Source organism: Paroedura picta, chromosome 3 (genome assembly GCF_049243985.1).
Source record: "Paroedura picta isolate Pp20150507F chromosome 3, Ppicta_v3.0, whole genome shotgun sequence".
Taxonomy (NCBI): Eukaryota; Metazoa; Chordata; class Lepidosauria; order Squamata; family Gekkonidae; genus Paroedura; species Paroedura picta.
The window spans coordinates 52,269,939-52,290,948 of NC_135371.1; the positions used below are offsets into that span (position 1 = coordinate 52,269,939).

The following is a 21,010-nucleotide window of genomic DNA, read 5'->3' on the forward strand; positions in this document are numbered from 1 at the left end:
GCAGCCAAAATATACATAGAATCATGTTGGAAGCATACAGGAGATTCAACCAAATAGGGGCAATTTCAGCTTACATGGAATCAGCACATGCATATCCATGCAATATTTTAATAATGCATATGTACATGTTAATTCCGCAAGGCCACTGTCAAGGAAGTTTCCAGCCTCTTTAATGAAGCATTCTAGTTTGTACAGTGGAAGCTAATGGATAAAAATGTTATAAACTTGCTATTTTTTGTTCATTTTCCCAGATGTTTCCTACAGCTTGACAGATGTACCATTTACTAGAAAGTTGAACTCTTGAGAGTTAGAATGTTATGGACACGGTTGCTATAGACAATGGCTATAAAGTCAAGATTTGGAATAAAACCTTATATTTACTTCTGGTTGAATAAGAATATTTTCCCCCTAGACTCAAAATGATGGCCTTGACAATATCCTTTCATTTTCCCTCATACTGTAATCTGCTACCAGGAAAAAAAAGTTTTCCAAACTGGCATTAGTTCTGTCTAAGACTGCCAAACGTTAACACTCACTCAGGATGGGAATTCTGTAGTGCTAAAAGGTTGCACAAGTTGTTTTGGCATTTTACTTGAATCTTCAAGCCAATTATGGCACTGGCATCTAGTATTTGACAATGATTAATCTTTTTATCATTGCCACCTCTTTATTGGCCAGTCTGAAACTAGGCCTGAAGAGGGTACAGGCAGATGTGCTGAAGTGTGAAGAGAAGACAGAGGCAAAAAAGCAGCCATTAGTAGGATATTGTTGGTCTGACAATGGAAACAAATCCTTTTAATTGTTGTTGTTTTTTTAAGGGGTGTGGTTTCAGTACTCAGGGCAATTTCATGTGCACATAGGAGGAACTGTCAAACTTCTCATCCGGTAGAAAACCCTCATGCTTACTGTAACATAACTCTAGAGGTTTCTTGATTTTTGAGATCGAGTTTTTAAAGGGGCATATGGAGCTATGAGAGAACAGGCAGTGGCTACATAGTATTATTCAATTTCCAGACTGCCTCTTTCCCATTGAGCCTGAGATGGTTTACAACATATTAAAAATACATAGATACCTTATTAATTACATATTAAAATTCTTAAACTTGAACACTAAGAATAACCGATCTCTATCCGGCAACTAATTTAACTGTCTAACTACCTACCCCCCCCTTTTCTGCCATTGTTTCTTTCTCTGCTTGTTTTATATGGCAAGTACCTCAGTGGCATGGGGGAAGGACTGTTAGGATCAGAGGATGGCCCTTTCAACCATGGGCCTGGTGGGAAGAGTGCTACAGGCAATAGCTCTGTCACGGCCCTAGTCTCAGGTGTCAGCTCATTCCTTCAGGTTGAAGCCAGGGCTGAAAAGGCCCAGGCTGTGGTCAAGGGCAGGCAGATGTCTTGGGGGCCAGTGCAGTTATTGGGGGACTGCTTGAATATGTGCCCTCTATGGGGTCCTTGTCAGGATCTGGGCAGCTGCATTCTGCACCAGCTGTAATTTCCAGGTCAGTGTCAAGGGTAGCCCTGTGTAGCCAGAGTTGCAGTAAATCAGCCTGGCAGTAACCATCTCATGGGTAACTGTGGCAAGGTCTTCTGGGGCCAGGTAGGACACTAGTATCTTCACCTAATGTAGATTGAAAAATGCCTTGTGAGCTGCCTTTGTGATCTGAATGGGAAGCATCAATAATCACCTTCAGATTCCTGACTGTGTGCAATGTTGTTAATTGCACACTGTCTAGGCAGGGGAGATGCTTCCTTTCCTGGTCCTTTCTTACCCAGCCATAGAATCCCTGTCTTCAAGGGCTGGAGCCATCTAGTCACAGCTTCCAGTCACTGGTGGTGTATCTGGCTGGCCATTCATCAGTAGATAGGGCTGGGTGTTATCATCATACTAATAGCATCCCAGGCCAAACCCTTGGACCAGCTCATTTAGAGGGTGCACATAGATGTTGAATAAAATTGGGGAGAGATTCACATCCTAAGGCACCTCACAAGGGAGCGGACATCAGTGCAACTGCTCTTCCCTGATAGCCACCCTGTGTCCCTGACCTGGGAGAAGGGAGACCAGTCACTGTGATGCTGGCTCCCTTATCCCTGTGTCAGTGAAGAAGAGTTGGTTTTATATGCCACCTTTCACTGCCCGAAGGAGTCTCAGAGACTGACCTCTGGAGCCCAAACAATATTTACGTAATTCTGCTTAATACTGAAAGAAGAAAAATTTCTTTCCACCACAGCAGTTTTAAATAATTTTTATTTTGAAATAATCTATATGGGCGTAAAGTCGTTATTTGCTCAGATTCCTTTGAGAGTAAGCATTTCTTCATTAGGGGCAGACTGATAATGAACCAATACATTTGTACTATGTTTTTTTTAATTGATTTGCCAGTAAAACAGATTTTCTTCAACCCTTTTATTTATTTTTAAATTTAGGTACATCTGTATCTCACTTGTAAAAAAATGCATGGCAACAAACCAAAAGTAGTCTTTGTGGTGTAAAATTATTAGTGCATCTCCAAAGTTAAATTTCCAATGTAACTTTTAAAGCACTATATAAATATAAAGATCCAAAAGCACCTCAAAGACCAAGAAAAAATCTCTGTGGCCTGTGACAAAGTGAATTTTGACTCATGAAAACTTCCTAGAAGCAAAATGTTTGCATTTTCTACAGATTCCTACAATCCTAGTCATGCTACATTGCCTTTGGATGTTTCATCCTATTGATTACATTGACTTAACATTATGTTATCTGCCTTGAGTCTCAATGAGAAACTGGAAGATTTTGTTGACCTCTAAACAGCTACTGGATTTATATTTTGTTTTACTGCAGACTAACACAGGCTTTCTCATGACAGTCCTGGTTAAGTTTCCCAAATGGGTGGGATATGTATGTATGTATGTATGTATGTATGTATGTATGTATGTATGTATGTATGTATGTATGTATGTATGTATGTATGTATGTATGTATGTATGTATGTATGTATGTATGTTTTAAATTTGTTAAACAATTATTGTGATATGACCATATAAGGACATGTCAACCCGCCTCTCCCAAAATGGCCAGTGATGGGAAGGGGAGGAGAGGGGCCATGGGTGGACATGTGCACAGCTGTGCTTCCCAATCATATTCTGCACAGTTGCACCACTCTGAGGTTTCTCAAAGCCTGAGGAATGTTTCAGGGGTTCCTCAACGGTAAAAATGTTGAGAAACTCTGGACTAACATGATGATCCACTTAAAGCTACATAAATATTAAGTTTGTATTGATTATTCAGATCTGCGTTCCATTCCTCATCCTCAGTGGATTCCAAAGAATCTGTGTGCTGGTTGACCTCAAATTGTGGACAGGTAGTATGTGAAGGTACTTTGAACTGACCCTGGAAACTAATTGGTAGCCAGGGGTGTTGATAAAGTATTGGCAAAACATGTTCACACTGACAGCCAGTTGAAGTAGCCGTTTATATTGCACATTACCTGTGGTTGCCAACAAAAAGTCCTTTTCTCTGCCAGAGACCCATTTCCTAGGAAGTAATGATTTAACAAAAATATGCAACTTGATGCTAAAATCCACCTTTTTCAGAAAATTGTAGTAGATGTAATATTAATTTTTTTTAAACCATCCAAAAGGCATCCAGGAACTACAGGCCAGTCAGACTTAATGTCTGTTCTAGAGAAACTGATCTTATTGAACACATAGAAGAATGAACATGACTAAGGAAAGAGTCATATGGGTAATAAGCATATTGGGAAGGATGAGCTAGCAAACATTATATACTTGACCTTCCAAGAGTTTTTCCTTCAGAGGCTAATTAGCTTGTGGAATTCACTGTCAAAGAATAGCAGTGATAGGCTTTAAATGGGCATCAGACAAATTCATGAAGAGAAATCCATGAGTGGGTATTTGCCATCACACTTAAATGGAACCTCCATGTTCAGAGTCAGGTAGTACTTTGTATACCAGTACTGGTAGCCAACAATAAAGGCAAGCTTTGTCCTCTGTGCCTTACTTGTGAGCCATCATGTGAAACAGAATGCTGAACTCAGATGGTCCATTTGTCTGATCTAGCACAGCTGCTCTTACATTCTTAAATGTTCCTATTGCATACATCAGCCTGACCATTTATCATGTTAGCATGTCAGCAACAGCTGCCTCCAGAGCTATTTTAATTATTTAATTATTAATTTTATACTACTTTAAATAATATCTAGAACTGCTTGGCATATGAGTGCTGCACACACCTAGACTACTATTACACAGGAAAGACCCTTTAAAAATTTTTATTCTCCATTATGTTCTAGGGCAGGATTGTTCACCAGTAATGGTATCGGTGACATTCATCAATTGACTTAAGTATTCTGTTCACCAACTTTGTAGGGCAGAATTATTTCCATGTTATAGACTGGGGGACTAGGATTGAAAGAGTTGGGTCACAGAGAATTGAAAAGAAATTGCATTTTATTGCTTAAATCACTGTGCTATGTGACCTTACACATTTTACTGTGTTGAAATGCTCACTCTGCTATGAAGCTTGCTCAGTGATCTTGACTTAGGCATGCTCTCTGAGGCTTGCCTATTGGGCAGAGTAACTGAACACCAATTGCACCTTTAAGACCAACAACGTTTTATTCAAGGTATAAGCTTTCGTGTGCAGGAACACTTCTTCAAATACTTCACTGTATCTGTTGTGCTGCTTCAGACTTATACGGCTACCCTCTTGAATCTGGCAAGGTAATTGTTCAGATAAAATGGAGGATTTGAGAACCACTAGACCAGGGGTAGTCAAACTGCGGCCCTCCAGATGTCCATGGACTACAATTCCATGGAATTGTACATGGAATTGTAGTCCATGTACATCTGGAGGGCCGCAGTTTGACTATCCCTGCACTAGCCTGATGTGATTTTAGCTAGTAATGATGCTTCTGAAAAACTACCAGCTTCTGAAAAACTACTGGCTGAAATGGTCAGGTGGTAGCCCTAGGCAGCATGCAGCAAATTTCAGTGTAATGATCTTTGAGTTGTTACATGATTAGCAGTGTGTCCTGCTCATGAGTTTCATTGGTTTATTAATTGGGACCTTTAAGCACGCTTTTGGAAGGAATCATTTTGCTTGCCTTTCTGTATTTCTTCTGAATTCTAAATCACCACCTAATCTGCCTCCTTGGAAAGGCCTGGATATTTTTCTTCCTCTCTTTGGGGCTTTAAGAGGGATTCATTGTGATTCTGAAAACCTTTTGCATTGGAGAGAGAGATGTTTTCACTGAAATGGTGTTTAATGAATGTAGGAGAAATCCATCCTGGTTGCTTCTGAGTACGACTTTCCCAAAGAGAAAGGACTCTTATTGTGACACAGCTTCTGCTTGCTGAGCTTTTTGAGCTGGAGTGTGCTTGCCAAGTTTGTGAGGCCCAAGGCTTTCTTGTGGGAGGAGGACGCAGGGCTGTCTTCATGCTCTTTGGCAATGATTAAAGTGAGGTTAGTACAAAAAAAAAATAGTGTGGGGGGAAGGGAGAGCTTTCATTTGATTCCCTTATCCTTGCTTTTTCAAACCAGATGGCAAGCCCATATTTTCAGCTGTAATTAATTTAAACTGTAAGTGCAGAACAGAGAAGAGCATGAGTGCATCAGTAGCGGTGCTCTGGAGAGTCAGTAGTGATTTTCTTCCCAAGCATGCATTAGTGCTAACACTTTGGTTCCCCACTCACCCCCCAAAAACATGGAGAAAAGACTAGGACAGCTGGAACTGTTGCTTAACAGACCACTCCGTGCAGGAGTTAATCAAAGATAGTTCTTAAAATCTCATTGTAAATAGAGTTGGGAAGGAGTGAAATGCTCTTACTGGCTTATGAGAGCTTGCAAAATATAATAGGTATATATTTAAAGTTAGGATGAGGAGTTGGGCATGTGCATTTCTGTTGAACCAGACATAGAGAGCATCTCTGAAGTTGAAGATCCTGGTCACTGTTCCCTTGCCATCCCTTGTGAATGCAGTACCTGGACATCCAATACTATCCAAAGCAAAACAAAAATAACCCTCCCCCCCCACACACACACCCCATCACTCTTGACACAGTACATAAATGCTTTCCTATATGAACATTATCTTTGTGGAGAAAATATTTAATGTGTGAAGCATGGGGACTGGATAGCATTTCTTCCCAAGAATAGGAGATGGAGAAAGTTGGGTATAATTTTGCACGATGTTTATCCTTGAATTGTGAAAGGAATTTGAAAAAGAAGTTTCTGAAGTTTCTGATTTTCAATTATTTGACCACTGCCTTTGCTGGACTTCAATCCTTTTCTAGTTTGCTGTCTCTTAGATTTTCTGCTTTGTTGTCATACTTGATGTGAACTCTGAACTACGTCCAAATTATTATTTTTTTAATGTATATAAGGTGACGTGTAAAGATGATTAAAATTTAGCACATGTTCAAAAACTTTGCTGTGACTTACACTCTACATTAAAAAGCTTCACATGGCTACAGTTGTTGTGCTTGACTGGCTTTGTGCCAGATTATGTACAGAAATTGAATTCCATTTACATTTTTTTCATCAGGCAGCTGACTTGCCTGCTGTGAATACAGGGAGTTACTGGTATATGTGATTAATTACAACCCCAGGAGGCAGGCAACACAACACGTGACCTCTGTTCTGAGCTTGACTTTTGCATGGTTTCTGAGCTCTTGCTAGATACATGTAGAATTACAAATTTTTAAAAATACAGTACCCTAAGATATTTACATTTGTTTCAGAGTTTACTAAACAATGACTAATGGTCCATTGTGTGTGTGTGTGTGTGTGTGAGAGAGAGAGAGAGAGAGAGATTTATTAATTTTTTATTATATGGCATGTGTGAAATATAACCAGGAGACCCTAAAATTGTCTGGCTGCCAGGCAAGAGACGAGCCGGTCAGAGGTGGTTTGCCACTGCCTGCTCCTGTGTCACAACTCTGGTATTCCTTGGGGGGGGGGGTTGCCCTTCCAAGTGCTGACCAGGGCTAATTCTGCTTAGCTCTTGAGATCTAATGAGATTGGGCTTGCCTGAGCTATCCAGGTTGGGGAGAGAGAACAAGAGGATGCCTGTTTCCAAGCAGGGAATAGGAAGCTTCCCATCCCTTCCTGGTTACAAAAGCAAGGCACCCTCCCAGCAACGGAAGCAAATTGCAAGGTCCTGAAAGCCTGGGAAAAGATATAATGTCTTGTTTCCATTCCCAAGCTTCAGGCACTACCAGCATTAGGAAATGACAGCACAGTGATTCACTTTCTACTTAGTGGAGATCTGTAGAAGGGAGTAGGATCTTCCACAAACCATTGCAGATTCAAAAGCCTCATTGTTGGAAAGTGATATTTCTCAATACTGAAATGAATTTGATACGTTTCTGCTTATCCCCAGCCGCCTATCTTCTGCATTGTCACAAATATGCAGCACTAATTCTGCACAGTGACATTTTGTATCTCTGCTAGACTGATCTTTTCTGCGCCCTGGGAGCCCTTAATATGCCTCTGATAGCAGGAGTGTCACTTCTTCTTTGGGTTGGTTTTGTGTATGTATTGTGCTGGCTTTAAAAATGCCTTGCTTTTCTGTTATTATTCTTTATTACTGAATTTCCCTAGGAGCTGATAAGTGGATGTCTCGTGAGAGGTGGGGCATAGAACTAGAGTGGTATTGCTTAGATGTGTACAGTCAGTGGAGAAGAACCTGCATGACAAGTATTGGAAGTTCTTGATCACAAATAATTAGAATGCTATGTATATGATTTACATATATTTGTTATATGCAGTAGAGTAGTTGCAAACACTAATGCTAAGCTTTCTGAATAAAGTGATCACCCATATGTAATCCCCTGGTTATATTTTTAAGACCCCAGCACTTTATGTCTAAATGTACTAATTCTGTGGGTCAAATTTCACGTCAAGTTAATTTGTTAAAAGGCATGTTTCTAATCCTGAAGATTGGGTTGGATCCAGGCAGCTTTTCAAGTGGTGCAAAAGAAAATGCCATGCCGAGGGGTCATGGGACCAGCATGGAGAACAGTCATGTGAGAAGGAAGCTGCATTAAGGAGAGGAATCGGCTAGGCTGAGTGAAAGAGCTGGCAGAATCCAGATCTAAATCAGCAGTTCCATGTAAATTGTTTCTGAGGTTCCTTTGAGGACTACCTATATGTGATGGTTGCTATATGAAACCCATAAAACATAAATTCCAAAACTCAGTAAAAATATACAGGAAAGGGAGGACATCTATCCGTTCCCGATTCTAGATTTCATTTTGCAGCAGTACCAGCTGTTTTATCCTGCTGGGGGGAAATGTGCTCTTCATTGCGTTAAGCAGTGCATCTTCGGTGAATATTGAAATATCAATCAATTGTTTATCATTTTCTTCAAAATATCTTGAGTGGGTTTGTGATTATTCTTGCCATAAAAATATAATACAATCCATCATAGAGTTGGTATCGGTTCCGAGATCAACAGCAGTTGCTCAGAAATTGCAGGATTTGTTGAAATCAATTGCATGCAGGTTTCTTTGGGAGAAGAGGGGCTAAAGTTAAAGGTAGATCTGACAATTTGGATAGAAGCCAGTCATTGTGTCCTGGAACAATCCATATTTTTAAAGAGTGGCTGGTTGTTGCTTTGATTGTATATTGCACATCTGGTACTCTGGAGCTGTCTTGCGTCCATTAGCCATTTTTGTCATGTGGGCATTCTGGGAAAAGGGTGATGCTTACTACCTGGATCGTGGAGGGAGCCACTTTTGTTGGGTTGAAAATTTTGCTCATACTCTGCACATGAAACAACTGGAAAAGAGGATGCCTCTCCATTCTGTTATTCTATTCTTTTTTGCTTTTTATTTATGTGCAAAATGTATATGGCACCTCTCCCAGGAAACTGCCCAAAATAACTAAAAAAAAACATAAAATAAAACATTGTAAGATATAAAGCATACTACTCAAATCACTTTTAATATTCAAATGTTCAGCAGATTTCTAATTCTAATGCTGACACTATGGTCCCTTTCTACCCTAGGGGAAGATTTTTTGGTCTTGCTAGCATTAGCTTATTAATATATTTTTGGAAAGAAGTGTTTGGGCTCTAGGGTGCAAAAAAAGTGACTATGTATGTGTGGGTGTCATTTTCTGTAATCTGAATGATGCAGAGACTTCAGTGTATCCGTTTGTTCTTTGGGTACTGCTTTGCTGTAGAATTTATAATATTTTAAAGGTTTTCCAGTAACAGTGTTACCCCTATTTGCTCAAGCCCAGTTGAGCTGGTTAACCAAATGTACAAGTAACCAAATTAGGTTAGAAATCTTTTGAGTTTTGCTTTATTTCTTAGAACGTGTACCCTAATTCTGTAACATGTATATCAGGGGTGGCCAGACTGTGGCTCCCCAGATGGCTGCGAGCTACAATTTTCATAGATCTGGCATAATGCTGGCAGGGACTCATAGGAATTGTTGTCCATGGACATCTGGAGACTCACAATTTTTCCACCCCTGCTGTATACCTTCAAGTGATGCTGACAGTGGAATAAAGCTTTGTGCTGTTCATGAAATAAAAAAGACTGCATTAATTCCTCCTCACAGCCTTGCCATGCCTATATCACCAGTCAGCCCTGTTTGATCTTTCTTCAGAGGTGGGTGACTCAGGAGGTGGTGGCAGCCATCAAAGAAGAAGTCCTCTCCAAGCACTTATGAGAGTTGTGGAATTTCCCACAGGGAAGCCTGAGTTTCCCTTGAACAAATCCCCCTTAGACTCTGGGTGAGGTTGTGTCTTCCTTGTCTGCTCACTAGCTAGTTGGAGGTGCAGAGAGAGGGGAGAGAATGCTGAGAAGAATTGGAGCAGGTATGTCACTTGAGTTTTTTTTAAATCACGGTTCTCAATAAATGGGAGGAGCAAGTGAAGCAAGCTGCAACAAGCCAAGTTTATGCACATTTTCCATTAACCGTGGTTAAATGTGACATATGATCGTAGAGTTATGAAGTTTTCAGTCCCACAATTTTCAGTCAGTATGTCTTACACATAAAATGCTTCCTATACTATGTTAATCTGAGGTAGGAGTAACATGCAAGTATATAGCCTGTGGAAGGTCTCATATTTGTGTATAATATAGCTGTACCCATTTTCAGAGTATGATGACAAGAAACTCTTGTGAAGAAGGGGGGGGTGCAAGAGAGTGAGAGAACTTTCAACCCTGGGGTTGCCTCATATAAACCTGTGTACTTACTATCACTAGCTGCCTTTCTAAATAACATGTATGCTCAATATCCCGCCTTGCCATACATACGTCAGCTATTTCCAGGATGTAAGAGGGAGGAAAACAGAATAATCCATTCTCAAGTTTATAAAACCGTTTCTCCTTTGGCTCATGGAGGGCAATTCTTCCTTCCAGCAACCTACCAGGAGAGTATTGCAGTCTTGACACAAGACTTCAGTTGAAACATTGTATTTTCTGTTTTAGAGATATTTTGGTTGAAGTTTTGCATGATGATATCTGCTGTGTGGATGTCGAGCCTAAGAGTTGGGTCCTTCGATTCTCCTTCCACTAAGTGTCAAACACTTCTCTTACTGGAGCCAGGCATCTCGCTTAGCAGAAGGATGTTATAAGATGAAACAAACAACAAGTAAAATGCAAGCATAATCAAAGTGTTGTTTTGAAAAACACTTTTTAACTTGTTTCTTAAAAACACCTTTCTTGTATTTTCTGGGCAGCTATACTTTAAATCCAGTACTTTTGGCTTCTGTTGTATACTATGTGAAGAAATGCTTCCAGCAATTAATTGCATGTTGTATGTGAAATTGGGCAATCTAGCAAACCTTTTCTGCTTTACCTTTTGTTCTAAACCTTTCACGATAGACTTTGGAATTGATTCATCAAAATGTAGAAAGGTTTGGCATGGATCTCGATCTCTGTAGTTCTTCACAAATAAAATTGTGTTTCAGACTACTCCTGGGTTTTTAACTGGGTGGCCTCTTTCAGGACAATTACGTTTGTGTATAAACAAATCAAGTGCATCAATTTATTTCCTTTGTTTCTTGGCTTGAATTACATTCTGAGAATACAAAGAGTAAGCTAATCTTTGTGTTGCTGTTAAAACATGTTTATGCCATCTTGTAACAAAGGTCCTGAGCCAGCTCTAAACAAAAATAAAATGCAATCAATACTTTTCTATTCTAGCTTAAGTACATAACTAAGTAATGTATTTCTGATCCCCACTGAGACTTGGATTTTGTTCACAGTGTCTCGTAGGCACAGATTCAGGTGGGTTGCCATGTTAGTCTGAAGAAGCAAAACAAAGTTTGAATCCAGTGGCACTTTGTTGGTCTGAAAGGTGCCACTGGACTCAAACTTCTTTTTTTGGTAACAGTTCAGGATAATATTTAGGGTAAGTTTTTATTATTGTATTGGTAAAAAGTCACCTCATCAGCACTTTCTTGGCAGCATGCTTAGAGAAGTGACTCAGTAATGTAGTCCTATTTAGACATTACCACTTGCACATTAGTAAACGTAAGTGGGAAACCCACAAGGACTTGTGGGGAACCTCATTTTCCTGTCCTCCATACTACTTTCACTTCCCTGAAAGAGCCCCCATAGCCTCTATCCTTTCCCCCTCCCTCCCCCAGCTTTTATCTGCAGGTTTCCCACCTTCCTTTCTCCAGGCAATCTCTACCCAGAAAACCTCTGGCTACATTGGGCAGTAGTAGTTGATTCTGGCCCAGCTGTGTGGTGGGGAACTCACAAGAAGTTGCAGGGGGCATGCCATTTCCCCCTGCATCTCATTGCACTGCTTCCTTCTCTCCTCCTCTTGGCAACCCCCCTGTCATGACCTTTCCCTGCTCCTTTCTCTCCTTTTCACGAATCAACTAGCCATTTATCTGCCCCTCCAGACTTATATTATTTTACTTATTTATATCCTGCTTTTCTCCACAATTGGGACAAAAACAATTCTCACAACAGCAACCTTGTGAGGCAGGTTATGCTGAGAGTTTGTGACTGGCTCAAGGTTGCCCAGGTAGCTTCACAGCAGAATGGGGATTTCCCCTTTTGTATCAGGTGGACTTCACAATCATGGTCTGAAACTCTAATTACTATCTTGGCTTTTGAGGGGTGACTGCAGTTGAACAGTAGCAAGCAGCCAGACTTAGGTAAGTCATGAAACTCACATAGTAGCAAATTGTCCATGGTTGCTGCCAGGCCTGGCTGTTATGAGTCTTCCCTCAAAGACCAAAACAGCTCTAGAAAGGACCCCCCCCATCTCCTTCCTTTCCTGAGAGAAAAAAGAAGCAGAGGAGGAGGAGTTGGTTCTTATATGCTGCTTTTCTCTACCCAAAGAAGTCTCAAAGAGACTTACAATCGTCTTCCCTCCCCCCCCCCAACAGACACCCTGTGAGGTGGGTGAGGCTGAGAAAGGGCTGATATTACTCCTTGGTTAGATCAGTTTTAGCAGTGCCATGAGGAGCTCAAGATCACCCAGTTGGCTGCATGTGGGGGAGTGCAGAATCAAACCCCGCTCGGTAAATTAGAAGCTGCTGCTCTTAACCACTACACCAAGCTGCCTCTAAGACTTTTGAATACTGTTGTACTTGCCTAGCAATAGCTACTGAGACCATCTGATTCCTAAACCTACAGGTGCTCATTTAATCATTTTTTTACAGGGCAACCTTCCATCTTTTGTTTTTATTTCTGATTTTTCTGTTAACCTGGGGTTTTTCTGAGGTCTGTAGAAGGATCTGCCCTTTGTGTCTATGGCCCAAATCTCATTTAAGTATTAATATTGAAAATTAGGTACACCGTGTTTCATGTGCAACCAATTAAATGTTTCTTTCTGTAGACTGTAGAGCATTGAACAATCCTTTAGAAATCAACTGATTTTGACACTCTGATGTTCTTCTTCTCAGTGCATTGAGTCCCATTTCCCAATGAATAATTGATTCAAGGAAGCACTGAATCAAAGAGTTGTTTGACTTCATGAAATTAGGTTGACACCAACAGTGAACTTTACTGTAGAACATTTATGTCATCAGTTGTAGTTAATTGGTTTGAGTAGGAAAATGGCTTCATGAGATACCAAGGCTATTATTCAGTAATGATGCATGCTTGTAAACATCCTTGGTCTTGATGAAAAACTGACTTCTACTACCAGAACCACTTTTTTTTTTTTGGGGTGGGGTGATACCTTACTGTCCCAAGATGCATTAGAATTTGGCTTAGGGTAGTAAATAAACCCCAAATAAAAGGTGTATTGTTTTTTTCACGTGCTTCTTGAAGGGTTTTAATTATACAATGTCATCTGAAGAGAATGGTTGTGCTAGATCAGTCTAGAAGAGAATCAGATCTGAATTTTGGGGGTGTGCTCAGGCAACTTTCAGTAGCTTTTAAAATTAATTTATTTTATGTAATCTATATTCCACTTAGTACAAAAATATTTCCTTGCATACATAGGATATAGATCTCAGTATTTAGCTGGAGATGGTGTGACACATTGAATAAAAAAATGTTGCTCATTGGCTTTACATGGGCTTTGTATTACTTGGCATTAGATTACTTTGATGGTAAACCAGTAAAGGGATTACTCATTTCCTCCTTCAGAATTTCAGTTGTTTCTGTTAGAAATTAACTGTGTAATAAATGGCTCTTTTTCCAAGCTTTTGAGGCCTCTGGATGAAATCGGCAAAGAGGACTTTCAGTTGGCTTTAAAAAAACAAATCTTGTCTCCAGAAGCTTCCTTTCCTGTATACCAGATAAATTCTGTTTGGCTTCATTCTTGTCTCTTGTTAAAGTATTTTGAACATGAAAGCTGTACCATCTCCACATTTGAAATACACACTAGGGAAAGTTGTTGCTTGTCCAGCATGCTAGAATATAGCTGACTCCAAGTGTCTTTTAATTGACCATTGAATAAGCTTTTGTTTGAAAACTCTCAGGGCCTTTATTGAGCGGTGTTATCAGCTTGAGGCTGAGTATGAAGACAAACCATCTGCTTGTTTCTTTAAATATGTGACTAAAAGGGTGAAGAACTAGATTTTGGCCAATGGTAAAGAAATTATTGTTTGCCATAAGTTGGGTTGTACACTGTGCTCCTGACATAGTAAATTCTTGTGTGCATTTTAAATAATGAATAGAACCTGTTTGCTTGATTATGTGAGAAAGGAGGAATGGGTAATATGATTTTCCCTCATTTTGCCTTGGATATATATTCAGAACAGACCAGATTTCAGTTTCCCTTTTTATACTGAAATGCTTAATGAGGACTGTTAAAGTTTATTTAGTCCCAGAAAATAAATTCACTGTCTCTGCAATATAATGGAGTGTGCTTATTTCAGAAGCTGGGCTGAACATTCCAGAGCCTCCACACAGAGCCCCGCCCATGCCAGGAGGCTTGGCAGGCCGATGGGGAGCATTTAAAGGGACGGCCCCCTCTACACTGCAGCTGATTATTACAGCCTTGTGGGGCTGTCATGATCAGCTGTAAGGCAGGGGGCCGCTTTGTTTAAATGCTCCCCACCTGCCTTGGCAGCCTGGTGGGGAGCATTTAAACGGATGTAATAGCTGATCATGACAGCCTTGCAGCTGTCATAATCAGCTGTCACCCAGCTGCACTTCCTTTTTAATACTCCCCTCCTACCTTCGCAGGCTGGGGATAATATTGAATAGGATCATGGATGGCCTAGTGCCTGTTGCATTTTTTTTGTACAACAGGCTTTACTGCTCGTGCAAGATATATTTAACTGAACATTTTACATAGAAGTCACTGACAGAACAACTGAACTGCAACAGACTTTTGAGAATAAGCCTTTAAATAAATTATATAATAAAGTTGGAACTTGAGGGGGGAGTTTCAGAAGTATATGGAAATACCACATCTAATGGCTGGTGTAGTGACTGAAAAGGTATGGAGAAGGGCAACAGATCACAGTATTGGGCATCTTCCATGTGATGAAAAGCTCAGGAGTTTGGAGCTTCTTGGCGGGAGTAGGGGAATGAAGGAACATTGTGATAGAGAGTTGTAAAATGTGTGGTCTATCCATTACACTGATGGGATGTGTATATGCACAGAATTGATTTAGATACTCTTATTGAACTAAGCTTAAAATTATTTTTCAGCTTTTGCTTCGCCCTCTGGGAGCGCTGGGTAGCAACACACATGCTGAATATAAATAAAATCAGATTTCCCGCTCCATTATTCTTTGACTGTTGCGGCAGAGAAACTCTGAGGAGCTTCACTCATAAGATAGGCCCTTTTTTGTCAGAATAATCCTATCTCCAAGAATGTTTGGTAAACATAATTATGCATTGTGTAAACAGAATGGGTAGAGAAGGTTTTCTCTCTTTCCATATACGCATACTATACCAATAAGTAGGCCCACTTAGTGACGTTGATGAGTAACAGCTTCAGGACTAACACAACAACACTTAATACAACACATCATTAGTGGAACTCGCTTCTGTAGTATGTAATGGGGATCCTCAGAACCATTCTGAGGTGGTTTGCTATTGCCTGCCTCTGTTTACTGACCCTGAACTTCCTGGGGGGACCCTGCGTAGCTTCTGAGATCTGATGAGATTAGGCTAGGATTTGTTAGAAGTGAAATATTCATGTACCTTTATTTAACCAACTATTTTAATACACGCTATATACGAGAAAAAGACTGATTTTAGCTTTTTCTCAGCAGAGCTTTTGGCTGCTACTCTATAAAGAGCTGCACAGTGGAAATGATCTTAACGGAACAGTCCCCTTTTCTGGGCCTCTCTGTCTCCTTTCCTCTTTCCCCCTTTTCCTTAAACAGTTGGCGGAGTTTTCCTGTTTCTCTAAGATGGGTGTGAATTACCCATTGCTCAGTTCCAGTAAACACAACAGCAGCATTAAGAGTTCTACAACACAAGAACCATTTAAGGACAATGTGTCGCAACCACCACTTGAACATTTTAGTGTGCATTCTCAGGACTTTGCTTTCAATTAACAAAGAAGAAAATTTGCTGCAGTTTGGTTCTAACAGTCAGGATGTGTGTGGTTTTGGTATTTCATCTAAGCACGTGATGCTTGGGTGAGCAGTGGAGCCTAGTTATGATTCACTGGAGAGAATCATGGAAAACAATGTCTGTTTTAAGCACAGTTGAAAATAAATGGTTTGAACAATACAGGATTGCTTCAGCTGTTTCCTACATAATGGTTTGTATGGAAGCCTAGCACTTTTTCTCCATCTGTCAAACAGGAAGCTGATGCTTCTAGCTACGATGGCTTTAGAATTACCAAAATTAGATAGTAAGTTGGTTATTTGTAAGATGTTCAGAGACTCAGAAATGTGGAGCCTTTTCTGGGAGGCAAATGAGAATCATAAATCCAAGTACTGGAAGGCGACAAAAGAGATTTCAGTAAAAGCAGGTTTATTAGGACCTACCAATGTGTGAACTTCTAAGTTACTCAGAACCTTTTCTTGGAAACATTGAAATAACAATGAAAAGTAAAAGGGTTTTGATTGAAAGATCTAGTTTTCAGCTGTTTGCACTTTATTTCAGTCTTATGATGGTAATAGAGGAAGTTTTTCTTTAAAATAATTAGGGTAGAACTATGCTTTGTATTGAGTTTTCAGGTTATAGAGACATAACAGGGCAAAGAAACAATGGATTTCCTTTGGAAGCATTTAAGTAGTCCTTGGTCATGTCTGTTTTAGCATTGCTTCAAACTCACAAGCCCCTTGTAAGATGAGAACCGATACATAAAATCTTTACCTATCTTAAGCTAAAGCTATGTCCAAAGCAGGAATTCTCAACTGTTGTGCCATTGGTGCACCTGAGCTCTGCCATGGCATGTTGGGATTTTTTAAATGATTGATCTTAAAAAGAAATCTCCCCCTCCCAAAGTTGCCAATTAGGGCCTGAAGGGGAGGTGCCTTGGCCATTCTGACCTTTGCTAGCCAAGGCTCCTACAGCTTTGTCAACTTGTGTTGTTGGTGGCAGCTGGAGTTGAGTGAGCTGAGTCTTTCCTTGGGTTGGGGGTATCTTTGAGGTTTTTTGTTTGTTTTATTTTAACATGAGAGGTCGCAGAGGGACCTTCAATGAATTCCAAGCCTTGGGTGGCAGGGAGAGAGGCTTTCTGCAACCTAGCAGCCACCTGCCACCAGGTGCTAGGCTGCAGAAGACCCGTGGTGAGATACAGGGCCTTCTGCAGCCTAGCACCTGCTCTGTCCTAGCGCCCACCCTGGCAAGCTCCAGGCCATGGGTGGTGAGGACGGGGGCCTTCTGAGATTCAAAAAAGCCCATCTTTAGAGTGAAAGCTACTGAACAATGGTTTTCACATGGACTGGTGATCTCAGGTGTCCTATTTTGCTGTGCCTCATTTGTGCCAAAAAGGTTGCTAATGAAGCAATGGGTCCATCTGGGTGACATGTTGTTTCCAGGATGAAGCATAGTCAGCTGACCTCCCTTCTGGTGTGGCTCAAAATATGAAAAAAAAAAATTTCAGGTGTGCTTCGACAGTCAAAAGGTGGAGAAAGGCTGCTCTAAGCTGTTTCTCAAGAATGTTGATCGTGCCAACTGGCAGGACTAGATAGCAGCCTGTTTCCTCATTGGTAAAACCACAGAACTCTTGCGCGTAGTGCTGAGTCAATCACTGACTGTATTGCAGCTGTATTTCAGTTTATTTGGATATTTCTTGAAGGAGTCAGGACCTGAGCTGACGATATGTGTCTAGATTTTGTTTTTCTTTTCCAGGTATACTCTTCCTTGGAGATAGAGTCCAGACAAGTATTGTCAGTACACTGCAAGTGTTCATGCTTATTTGAAGCTAAAGCTTATTTGACGGAGACAAATGAGTCCCAAATGTGCTGCTAATTTACTAACGGCTTTTTAATTCAAGTGCAGTTACAACACATAATTAATATTTCAGTGGAAAGCTATGTTTTATGGAGGTTGGGTTGAGCTGCTGAAATACAACTCCCAAATGACTATAATGTTGGCGAAATAAGTCTGACGTGTCCTATGGAAATGATGGAATCTTCTGCTCACTCTTGCATTGGCACTTTGGCTGCCTGTGAACCGTTCTATTTGATGAAAGCACTCACACAAAATACAAAAAATAAAACCCAAAGACAACGAAGATAATTTGAATTAATGCCAGTGCACAAAGAAAATGACTATAGACCTTAGCACAACTACTGAAGTTCAGCCAGGCAGCAGCAGCACCATCATCACCACCACCCATCCCGTCATCATCTACCACTTTATTTTTGTATCCCACCCTTCCCTAATGGCTCAGGATGGGTAAAAACAAACTTAAAACAAACTCTGATTATTAAAACATTCTAAAACATTTAAAATGACCCCGTCTTAATAATTTTGACCCTCACTGAGGGATTAGTCAGCCTGGAGGGATTCCCCCCCTCCGCGCAGATGGATTCTCAGGTGTGGAGGCCAGTGGCTGTTGGTTTTATTGCCTGGCAGAACAGCTCTGCCTTGTAGGCCCTTTCGGTACAATTTAAAGTCCTGGATGCCCTGATCTCTTATTATGCTAATAAATGTTGACCGAGCGTCGGGTGAACTTTTCAGCTAAGTTATTTTCCCTGATTTGCCCTTTCATGCTGCTGTCCATACAACAATGAGGTGCCCTTGTCCTGTTGGACAGCTGTTTTAGATCAAGACAGTGACTTTTCCAGTCCCTCAGTAGTTTTCCAGTAAAACCTCTATGCACTCACACACATGCACGCATGTGCACACACACACGGAGGTAAAAAGTTCTAGTTCATCCATGAAAGGGTTTATTCCAAACAAAACGTGGTTAAACATGTCTCTGTAATCAGTGGATGGCTGCAGATGAGTTCTCCAGCAGTACACTAGTTTTAGTCTTGTTAGGGTGCCTTCCCACCCAAAAATTGAAAACTGCATTGGTGAGAAAAAGGCCAGGAAATTTGCGCCAAGGAATTTTTTCCCATCACAAGGCACCTGTTCATTCTTTAAGGGTAACAAGGGCTGTACTATGATAATTTTGTTAGGAAACCTTACCCCATCCACCTTATAGCCCTGATCTTGTCCCTTCAGACTTCTTTTTGTTCCCAAAACTCAAAGAACACTTGATATGGACATGATTCAAGTCCTTTGAAGGTGCCAAAAGTGCCATTTTGAAGTGGAAGACTACAGAATTGGATGCTTTAGGATGCTTTGAGCTGATCCTGCATTGAGCAGGGGGTTGGACTAGATGGCCTGTATGGCCCCTTCCAACTCTGTGTTTCTATAAATTCTTCAGGGAAGGGTTAGAGAGATGGAAACACCACCTTCAGAAATATGTAGACCTAGGGTGGAAGATACGTTGAGAAACAACAGATTCACATTTCATAGAATCATAGAATCATAGAGTTGGAAGGGGCCATACAGGCCATCTAGTCCAATAATTAGAAAGTTTGGTCCTTAAAATATAAAACCCTGAAGGTTGAAAATAAGTCTGGCTTGTAAAATTTGGGGCTGTTCCTGAATCCAAAGAAAATGCATCAAGCCTTGCATTAAAACCTATTTTTGTTTTGACATTGTGTGCATTGCCAGCATAGCGAATCTTTCAGTGCCCATTATACCTGGATATTACATCATTCTGATTTATGTTATCTAATAACAATTAGTACCTGTGTATTTTTCTCTGCCATTTCTGTAACCTCCCCCTTTTGTATCAGGTGGACTGCTGTATTGTAGGCATTTATATTGAACTGCAATCTGCCTTGAATTTCCAGGGGTAGAAAAGGCTATATTTAAATGAAAGAAATAAGCCAGCTTTTCTCTGGCTCTTTCTGTTGGCTAGATGGCTGATGTTTACCACAAAGCAGTAATAGGGAGGCCTAGAGTAGATCTCTGGTGTTGTGCTTTGCCTTTCCACCCTTCTAGCTCACAGCTGCTATAAAACAAGAATTTCAGTTCCCCGTTCTTTGCCCTCCCAGGTACACGTGCTCGGTCAGGCTTTCAGCCTTCTCACAGTCAGTGAAAGTGCCACTGTTGAATAAAGTGGCAGGTTTTATGCTGTTCTCTAAGGAGGACTTTCTGTTCTTAACAGAACATAAACCAAGCATCATTTAATGTTTCATGCATTTTGATTGTATCAGTCTAGTAAAATGAGACTCTGGTGGTAGGTGGCATGGGCCATGGACCGTTTCTTCAGAACATCATCATGCGATGAGGTGTTGTATGTCCATGAAGTAGACACCTTACTTTTTTCTTTTGTGTATTAGTTAGATGAAGCTGACAAATATCTCTAATTACTTTTTTTTTAAGGATTGCTCTTGCAGTGTCAGTTCAGCTGGTGATTATGTTTGTGTATTCAGTTGCTTGATTAATATTATATGCGAACAAAAGACATGCTGAAATATTCTTCTAACATTTCTGAACTGGGGGGTGGAAGGTGCATACTGCTAACATATAATCTGATTTATTTCTCTTAGAATGAAGACTGCCAATGGAGATTATCGGAAAGAGCACAGAGAAAGAAGTCGCAGTCCAATTGACCGGGCTGCTGCACCAACAGTGAGCATTCATGCTAATCACATGTATGCCTCAATCCCAAGTTTAACCATGGATCAACCTCTAGCACTGACCAAAAACAGCATGGATGCTACCCGGTCTATCAGCATCACTCCGACAATGACGTCGGTGGAACGGCAGCAGGTAGTTGGCAACTTGATTGTTACGATGTGCCTTCCTCTTAGGGTCTGTTCTGTATATTTTTAACATGTAGCTTTCTTGAAAAGGAAAGTCTTGCAGTTAATTTTGTCCCTATTTGCAACTTTGCATGCACATTAATGCAGTTGGCAGTTTTTACAAAGGTTCAAATCAGTCGCAGATTATATCACTGAAAAATCTGGTTCAGGCTTTCTGGCAAGCAACACAGCTTGGTAGTGATTTGGAAAAAGACACATTTATGTCTTTGCATAGTACATGGGAGTCTTTTTCCTGGTTGCCCAGTCTTGATGAAAGGAGTCACTTCCCTTCCACAGGCGTTCAGTCCACCCTTCTAAGGCAGAAGAAGCCTTGGTGGTTTGTTCTGTTCT

At 40.6% G+C, this 21,010-nt stretch overlaps 1 protein-coding gene across 6 annotated transcripts in view; it reads left to right on the top strand.

Annotated features, from left to right (window-relative positions):
• Positions 1–21,010, top strand: part of VGLL4 (vestigial like family member 4) — a 121,153-nt gene that overhangs the window by 90,809 nt on the left and 9,334 nt on the right. For 5 of the 6 annotated variants that reach the window (XM_077325684.1, XM_077325681.1, XM_077325687.1 and 2 more), the window contains one exon: positions 20,405–20,627. In XM_077325684.1, the coding sequence (XP_077181799.1) occupies positions 20,405–20,627 (223 nt within the window). Of the gene's footprint in view, positions 1–5,438; positions 5,468–20,404; positions 20,628–21,010 lie in introns of those variants that run through there. The other variant, XM_077325685.1, reaches the window with a different exon arrangement.